Source organism: Hibiscus syriacus, unplaced genomic scaffold (assembly GCF_006381635.1).
Source record: "Hibiscus syriacus cultivar Baekdansim isolate YM2019G1 unplaced genomic scaffold, ASM638163v2 tig00111280_pilon, whole genome shotgun sequence".
Taxonomy (NCBI): Eukaryota; Viridiplantae; Streptophyta; class Magnoliopsida; order Malvales; family Malvaceae; genus Hibiscus; species Hibiscus syriacus.
In genome coordinates this window covers 69,956-79,526 of record NW_024063046.1, presented here as the reverse complement: position 1 = coordinate 79,526, position 9,571 = coordinate 69,956, and the positions used below count along the sequence as shown (strand labels likewise).

At 32.7% G+C, this 9,571-nt stretch overlaps 2 protein-coding genes and 1 pseudogene across 2 annotated transcripts; 2 read left to right on the top strand and 1 right to left on the bottom strand.

Annotated features, from left to right (window-relative positions):
• Nucleotides 1-689: 689 nt before the first annotated feature.
• On the top strand, nt 690-1,289 carry LOC120157953 (F-box/FBD/LRR-repeat protein At3g52680-like). Its single transcript, XM_039168911.1, has one exon. It carries the CDS (start codon nt 690-692, stop codon nt 1,287-1,289), a length of 600 nt encoding a protein of 199 aa, XP_039024842.1.
• Nucleotides 1,290-3,003: 1,714 nt separating this feature from the next.
• Nucleotides 3,004-7,769, top strand: LOC120157952 (annotated as a pseudogene).
• Nucleotides 7,770-7,963: 194 nt separating this feature from the next.
• Nucleotides 7,964-9,223, bottom strand: LOC120157951. Its single transcript, XM_039168910.1, has 2 exons — nt 8,832-9,223; nt 7,964-7,967 (listed from the first exon to the last, which is right to left on the bottom strand). Exons 1-2 carry the CDS (start codon nt 9,221-9,223, stop codon nt 7,964-7,966), a joined length of 396 nt encoding a protein of 131 aa, XP_039024841.1.
• Between the last annotated feature and the right edge of the window lie 348 nt (nt 9,224-9,571).

The following is a 9,571-nucleotide window of genomic DNA, read 5'->3' as shown; positions in this document are numbered from 1 at the left end:
CTGTACTTTATCAAATATTAGAATTTCCCTCTAACGTCATTTCCCACATTCCATTTGTTGTTTCCAGTGAGATAATAACAGATTTGGTACCTATAATTTGTCAAGTTTTTTTAATATAATTCCTCCACTTCCAATTCCTTGTAAAAATATCACCTAAAGTTTCATTTAGTCCATCAATGTAGTACCTCCCTCTTATGTTTTTTAATGGGATGATTGAGAGATTTGACCCTTTTACTTTATCAAGCCTTTTAATTTAGTCCATACGATATATAAACACACAAAAAAATATATGGGGTGGGCCATGGTATAAGGTAGGCTCAGGATAATATGGAATCAAGAATCAAACTGCTTCTTCTCCAATCTCCCATAACTGTTCCCGCTCTCCCATCTGAATATCTGATCCCCATTACCATTCTCGTTTCTTTCTCGGGCAGCCGTTGAATCTCCGTTCAAGGACCGGTGGAACACCGCCCCGGAACTGCCAACGCCGGTCACAAGGCTTCTTTCATGCAAAAACGCTGGCAAGATAATATTCCAAGAATACAGAGTTTTTGCCATTGATGTTAGTAAACGGGTGAGCAAGATAATATTCCAAGAATCTCTGAAATGGTCTCTTTAAATTGTTGTTCATAGGTTAACCAGAGTCTTTAAATTTTTGTTCATAGGTTAAGCAGAGTCTTCACTCACATATGGCTGATTTGGTTCAAAGACTATCCAAGAAAAGGAGCGTGGAAAAGGAAAAGGAAAAAGATATGGAAAAGGGTCAAAAACACATTGATCAACTTAGCAACCTACCAGACTCCATTATTTGCCACATCCTTTCCTTTCTCCCCACCAAATTGTCAGTTGCCACCAGTACCTTGTCAAAGCGATGGAAGCATTTATGGACTGCTGTTCCCGTCCTCTCCTTCAGTTCAGCTGAATTCATTGGTACATTGGGCAGCTTTGTGGATTCTATAGGTAAGTTTTTAACCAACTGTCAAGCTCAAAATGTGTACCAGTTTACCATAGACTTTAAACCTTTCTTGGAAGTGGATGAAGAGCATCTGGGTACATGGGTTGCTGCTGCAGTAGAAAGGAATGTTCAAGAGCTGAAACTCAGCCTCAATTTTTCACATGTACCAACGGTTAGACTGCCTGGTCGTTTATTTGCTTGCAGAACACTCGTATCTCTCAAGCTGATTGATAATATTTTCATCGATCTCCCTGAAAATGTTTGTTTACAAAATCTAAGGACTCTGCAACTGGAGCGATTACACTACGCAAATGAAGGGTCTTGGAGGAAGTGAAGATCAGGACTTCCTCGATGTTGAAGAAACGACGCAGGCATATAAGAAACATGTTGAACTGCCCTAGGGCCTCAACAGAATGCCAGATTCGTTTTTTCTTGGACTCGACAGGCAAAGAATATCGGTTCTGATTGATGTTCTCTGCATTCTGGTTTTGTAAATGTAGTTGCTTGTGAATATTGCTTGTTTGAGTGTTGAACACTGAATGAACTGAACAGGTACATTTGATAATAGTAGTCCCTGACTCCCTGCTATAATCTACAAAGTTGCTTGTTTGCGAATATTATCTCTTGTTCCATAATCTGAACAGGTACAAAGTTGTTTTTTTGATGAGTCAACTCCTTCGCTAATTAATGCTGCAAATACCTTTTCTTTCTGTTTTTTAACTTGTTCCTTTTTCTTTTGCATCCATGTAGTTTATGTTTTGTAATAATCAAAACTAACAACAAACGGGATATATAGAAAAATCCAAATGAAAAATATAACCAATGAAGGAACGAATATCACCTCTTGTGCTGCTATGTTTGGTATAATGTTTATTTCCATGATTTTAGACAACTTTAATTCAAGGAGCTTTCTACTATGATATCAGATAAGAGGATAAAGGAGATTGGGACAATAGTCATAATTAATTTTAAATATACGAGTAATTTTTTATGTAAATTATATAAATTAAAATTTATATAATCATAATTATTTGAAATATAAATATTAAATCTTAAACTCTAAGTCTTAACTAATAGACTGTGTATAAAATTTCCCTAAATATATTTATCAATATTTATTTATAAATCTTCCATGAAACTTTTTATTTATCGATTGATAAAGTGACATTTTATGATTTACCGAAATATATAAGACTTACCATCAACAATACACTAAAATATTATCTCTATAAATAAAATGAAAAAAAAACTCCAACAAATTAAGTAATGTTTGAAATTGTTGATAGAACATAGGTGATTCTGTCAGTTGATGACAATACATCTCTTTTAATTTTGGTGGAAAGTCGTAGTTAATAATTTATCGATAATTAGTCATTTCATGGTAGAGCAACAAGATGTTAAGGTCACATACTTACACCGGTGTAAAGTGTTACAATTAACACATACTTGCTAGGGGTGTGCAAAAAAATCCGATCCGATCCAATCCAAAAATTCGGATATCCTATCAATTTTTTAATTTTTGGATACTTCGGATCAGATATCCAAAATTTTTTCCAGATTATCGGATCGGATACGGATCGATAAAAAACCATGTTCGGATTATCCGAAAACCCGAAAAATTTTGAGCTATATTCGACCCAGAGCTGTTCTCTCTGTCCACTGCCGTCTTGATCTCCATATTCATGGCCAATTTGGACAAGGACCTCATATGCTCTATTTCTAGTTCTCTTATTAGCCTGTATAAATGTCGATCACACATAAGAAATTAGAAAGAACGTGTAGGAATTAATCCCACAAACATTGTATTATACAGGAGTACCATACAAAAATAACATGCAATGCAATAATTTTTACTTCCAACAGATCTTGAAAACTAGACAAACAACGGATAGATGTCTACCAAAAACCTCTTCCAAAGCAAGGATTATTTCAGTCGGGAAAGAACTAAGAATTTCGTGTTTCCTCAAGTTTGAATCCTCCTGTACTCTGAAATTTTGAAGTATTTAGTGATCCTACAATCTCTTTTATTATGTTGTTAAGACTTGATACTCTTGTGTGATATTTTATTTTGAACATCTTGTGTTAATTTGAGACTTGATACTCTTATGTAATATTTTTATTTTGCACATCTTGTGTTGGTTTATTGTGTTGTTAATGTACATTATTTTATGCTATTTAACATTTAGGGGACTATATTATTGTATTATGTTATTTAAAATTTTAATTGTAGTGGGGCATGTAATTACATAAACAAATTGTTGGAAAACAAGTAAATATGAATATTTTAATTTCTATTAATTTTTTTTGATTTTTTTGTAAAAAATGGATTCGGATCCGGATATTTGGATATACGATCTCGGATATCCAATTTTTTCGGATCGGATATGGATCATTACTTTAGGTATCCGAAATTTTCGGATATCCAAAAATTCGGATCGAATAATATCCGATATCTGATAATGCACACCCCTAATACTTACACCGGTGTAAAGTGTTATCTACATTGATATAAATTTATTTTAGGGTAAAATACACAAATGGTCCCCTAACTATAGGATACTACTTTGATGAGTCATTGGCTATTAAAAGTTATAAAATGGTCCCTCGACTATAAGAAGTTGTTTTGTTGAGTCATTCGACTATTAAAAATTACAAAATGGTCACCCGTATGTTCCAAACTCGTCATTTTCTGTTAAAAAATTAACGGCAGTTCGAGTTGGATGTTAAACTACTGACTGAGATATGATAAAACTTGATCTCAAAATCTCAAACGACTATCATATCTCAATCGACATGTTAATTTCCAACTCAGATGACCGTTAATGTTTCAACAAAAAAAGATGAGTTTAGAACATAATGAATAGTTGAGTGATCATTTTGTAACTTTTAATATTTGAGGGACTCAACAAAGCAACTCTCTATAGTCGGGCTACCATTTTATGACTTTTAATAGTCGATGGACTCAACAAAGAAACTCCATATATAACATAGGTGATTGTGTCAGTTGATGACAATACATCTCTTTTAATTTTGGTGGAAAATCATAGGCGATAATTTATCGATAAGATGATGATGGCACGCTCGACGAGCGTTGATGAGTACGGTAAACAATGAGCACCATTAAATTAAATTATAAAAACGTTAAATCATAAATTACTAAACGTATAATTATAAATTAGTTAAAATCTAAATGTAATTTAATTAAAATATAATATTTATAAAACATTATTTTTAGGGTAAATTATACCATTGACTACCTAACTATTTACACTCTTTACTTTAACCATTGATTTTCCAATTTTATCAATCGAGAGACCTAACTATTTAAATCTTGTCAATCAAGCCACCTGCCGTTAAATATTAATGGAGGAGATGATGTGACAGTTAATAAAATTTGTATAATTATACATTTAGTCTTCATTACTTTCATATTCTATTAATTTGGTCCTAATTTTTATTTCATTAAATAAATTTAATCTTCAATTCGATGGTGACATATGTCACTGTGTAATTGGATTTTTTTTAATTTTTTTATTTAATAAATTTTCCATCCAATCAAGTGGTGTCATATGTCACCAATTGAATGAATAGAAAATAAATTAAATCAATAACTATTGTTGGTGGGATTTGAACCTGGGACACAAGTTGAAAAACTAAGCGTCTGAACTACTAAGCTAGACCACTAAATTTGTCTAATATACAAAACATAAATTTATAATAAAGTTAATGGTAATAAATGACCTTATAAAGACTCAGACATAAAATAACTGAAAAATATGAAATTATATATATATATATATATATATATTATAATTGATTAATAAATGAATATGTTTTATTTATATTTTAAATCACATTTAATGCAAAAATAAAATAAAAGTGAATTTAATATGTTATAATTGAAATATATAATTTTACAAATTTTAAATTAATAAATTATCTTCATTATTCTAATTTTATTGAACTAAAATGTATCATATCTTATATTTTAAAATATTATAACATCGATCGAATTATAATCTTATTTAACAATTCTATATTAAAATAGACTAATTCAATAAAATCATGTTTCTCCTAAAATTTTCTTCAAATATATAATGAATAAATATTAAAATATAAAATTCTTACTCTAACTGAGATATAAACAAGTCAATGTGTAAGTTAAAATGCTTACTACGATAAGCCTTCAACCATTAGAAAAATTCTAAGTTAACGAAGCTCTTCGTTATATTTCAATTATAATATATTTCAATTATTTTTATTTTTTTCATTAAAATAATTTAAAATATAAATAAAATACATTCACATATTAATCAATTATAATATTTGTAGGTATATATATATATATATATATATATATATATATATATCATATTATCGTATTATTCAATTATTTCATGTTGGAGTTCTTATTAGGTCATTTTCCCTTTTCTTATTGCCATTAACTATATATATTATGTCGTAATAGGTTTGTCATTTGAATGGTGCAACCCAATGGTTGGGGCATTTTTGCTTCTTCTCCTCACGTATTGGATTCAAACCCCACTAGCAGCGGTTATTGATTCAATTTATTTTCTATTAATTCAATTGGTGACACATGACACCATTTGATTAGATGAAAATTTTATTAAATTAAATAAAAATATTAAGAAAAAATATTCAATCACATAGTGACACATTTCACCATCTAATTAAGGATTAAATTTATTGAATTAATTAAAAATTAGGATCAAATTAATAAAATGCATAAGTAATGAGGACTAAATGTGTAATTATATATATATTTTATTAACTGCCACATCATCTCCTCCGTTAATATTTAACGACAGGTGGTTTGATTGACAATATTTAAATAGTTAGGTGACCCGATCGATAAAATTGAAAAATCGATGGTTAAAGTAAAAAGGGTAATCAATCGGCTTTTCATGGTTGAACAACAAGATGTTAAGGCCACATACTTACACTGGTGTAAAGTGTTACAATTAACACATACTTATACCGGTGTAAAGGATTACATACACTAATATACATTTATTTTATGGTAAAATACAAAAATGATCTCCTAACTATAGAGATGACTTTGATGAGTCTTTGACTATTAAAAAATCATAAATTGATCCCTACTATAGAAAGTTGATTTGTTTCTTTCTCTTCCGTTATTAAAATACTTCCAACAAAATGTTGCTTTTACACGAGTTGTCCAAGGCTTTTTTAGTCTCCAGAGCCGCCTTATTCGCAGCCTGAGCAACGTACCTGAAAACGCCATCTACGGCGGTCCAAAGCCTTAAACGCTCAACTAGAGAATGACCCTTAACCAGCTGAAGCAAAAATAAAAGAAATGCGCCAGCCGTTGCGTTGTTACAGCCTATGACTACCCATCGATGGTCGCTCGCGGCGCCACGCGGCCATTACTCATTGGTGACTTGCCATTTGGACCTATGAGACCAACATCAGTCAGGTATGTACCCCTATGAACCAAAACAAATTCCCTTGTGCACTGCATTATATTATTTGGTATTGATGAAGAAGAATTGCTTGAATGATTTCTCTTACATTTTAAGGACAAATATCGATGATGAAACATTGCTTGGATGAATATTGATCGTGATGTAATTGCCGTTTGGAATATGAACGGGCAGTTGATATGACTGTTAGGGTCTTAAAGATGGATGCTATCAAATTGGAAGGAGGGTTCCCTTCAAGGATCTCCACTGTAAAAGTCATCGTCGAGGCTGGGATCGTGGTTATCGGACATGTCGGACTTACTCCACAGGCAATTATCGTACTCGACGGATTTCGGCCACAAGGCAAAAATGTTGCTAGTGCAGTCAATGTATCTTTCATTGCCTCTTTTCATTTGGATAACATTTTGATTATTTGTGTATGTTTATCTTGAGTTTTGTTTATGCAGGTTGTAGAGACTGCAATGGCTTTGCAAGAAGCTGATGTTTTTCGGTTGTTATGGAATGTGTTCTGGTTCCCGTGGCTGCCGCATCCACGTCAGCTCTTCAAATTCCCACAATTGGCATTAGAGTTGGGCCTTTTTGCAGTGTACAGGTTAATTTTGTTCTATCGTTATTTCCGGTTCTGGTTCCGAACTCACTCTTTTCCAGTCAGTTTGGTTTTTCTTTTATTAGAAATAGAAGAATCATCTTTTCACATCTCATTGACTGTACTGACTACTGAGAGTGCTTATTTTCTTATGGACACATTATATTAGTCATATCCAAACCCATCTGTCTTGAGTTGTTATGGAATGTGTCTGGTTCCCAGTGGCTGCCGCATCCACGTCAGCTCTTCAAATTCCCAATTGGCATTAGAGTTGGGCCTTTTTGCAGTGTACAGGTTAATTTTGTTCTATCGTTATTTCCGTTCTGGTTCCGAACTCACTCTTTTTCCAGTCAGTTTGGTTTTTTCTTTTATTAATAGAAGAATCATCTTTCACATCTCATTGACTGTACTGACTACTGAAGTGCTTATTTTCTTATGGACACATATATTAGTCATCCCAAACCCATCTGTCTTTGATGTTTTACCTTGTAAATGTTTAGGTTATTGTGAGCAAATCACGTGCCCAATGGCGCATGGTGACCAAATTCCCTTGCAAATTGAAAGTCTGGACAAGGTTCCCCAGATATCAGATGACATTAAGAGCATGTTGCGATCAAACTCGAAAGTTTTCTTAGGAAAGGAGGCCCCTTACTGTTTCCTGTCAAATGTAGATAGTTATTATGCAGAACTGACTGTTGGATGCAATCTCAGGCACAGTAATCTCTCATCCTCGTTCCTTCTTTCAGATGTGTTTTCCTTTTGAGTTTGATCCTGCATTGTGTTACTGATTTCCCTAATCTTTTTATCAGTTTCATATTAAGACTTAATCCCACTTAGAGACGGAAAAAAACCTGATTTGTTATGCCCCTTTAGTAACATCCAAACACCGGTTTAGTAACCAATTTATAAGATTTTAAAATTTCATGATCAAATTAGAAAATTTTAAAGTTCAAGGGTTTATCTGGAAATTGTTTGTGTAAGATTGAACAGCAAGAGAAGTTGGAAGGGCATATTGGTCATTAGACAGGAAAATAATTAAAAAGCCCCATTATGGTTGTTTTATATATATCCACACGTGTAAGAGGGAGGAAAATCAGAGAATTCTAGATATCTTCTTCATCCTTTCTTCCTCAACCTACTGTGACTCCATAACTAAGGTAGGATTCTTCTTTAATGGGTTATTCTTTTTATTTTTAAGAGGTTTGATTCTTGAAGTTATTAGGAGAACTTAAGGAAAACTTAAGGTTTGCTTAAAACACCAAAGATTGATATTATAGAGATTAATATAAGAGGTTTTAAGTGTTGTTGAGAAGAGTTGGTAACTGAAGTTTGAAGTTAAATTTAACTTGTCCTCAGTTAGAATAAGAGAATTATAACAAAGATGAAAATTTGGTATGATTTTTTATTTCAAGTAGGCTATTGAGAATTTGGATATTTAGGAGTAAAAAGTGAATTATTGGTTTGAGAATATAGTTGAGTTTTGAAGGTTTTAAAGAAGAGTAAAATGAGAAACTAGTAAAGTATTGGTAATTTTCAGGTTAAAAGAAGATTTTTGGGTTTGGTACCGAGATGAAATGCCTGACTTAGTCAATCGATCACTATCACCCAAATCGAATCTCTTTTATTCAGAGTCAAAGGTAGCCCTGTCACAAAATCCATTGTCACATTCTACCATTTCTATTGAGGAATGGAGATTGATTGCAACAATCCTGAAGGGACTTGATGCTCAACTTTGACTTGTTGACATGTCAAACATTTAGACACAAATTTTATAATGTTTCTTTTCATTCCTGGCCACCAATAACGACTCTTGAGATCCATGTACATTTTATTTCCACCAGGGTACATTGTCAACGGACTACAGTGATCTTCTGTCAATAGATCATTCTTCAATTCCCGTCCATTCGGAATCACTCCTCCCTCGATATACAATTCCCAAGACTTAACTTCAAAATCTTTATTTTCTTCATTCTTTACTTGCTCTATTATTCTCAAACATCTTTCATCTTTACCCTGCAATTCTTTGATTCGATCCAACAACGTTAGCCTCAGCATCAATTCTGCACATAATACACAATCTCTGTCTATTGACAACCTTGCATCTAAAGCTCTCAAAGTTGTGAATGTCTTCATGCTTAACGCATCTGCTACCACATTGGCTTTTCCATGATGGAAATCAATAACTACATTATAATCTTTAAGAAGCTTGATCCACATTCTTTGTCACATATTTAACTCTTTCTGAGTCATCAGATACTTCAAGCTTTTATGATCTGTATAAAGGTAACAACGTTCACCATATAGGTAGTGACGCCATATCTTGAGAGCGAACACAATTGCATGTAACTCCAAATCATGTGTCGGATAATTCTTCTCATGCGATTTCAATTGTCTGGATGCAAATGTCATTACTTTCCCTTTCTTGCATCAGTACACATCCCAGGCCATTATAGGATTGTGTCACTATAACCCAAAGTTCTTACCCGATTCAGGTTGAACAAAACTGGAGCTTCTGTTAAATTATTTTAATGCTTTAAAACTCTCTTGGCATTTAGGATCCAAGTA

What these genes read in the sequence shown, in the direction of transcription:
- LOC120157953 (XM_039168911.1), top strand. Translation starts at nt 690, where the DNA reads ATGGCTGATTTGGTTCAAAGACTATCCAAGAAAAGGAGCGTGGAAAAG.
- LOC120157951 (XM_039168910.1), bottom strand. Translation starts at nt 9,223, where the DNA reads ATGTGGATCAAGCTTCTTAAAGATTATAATGTAGTTATTGATTTCCAT.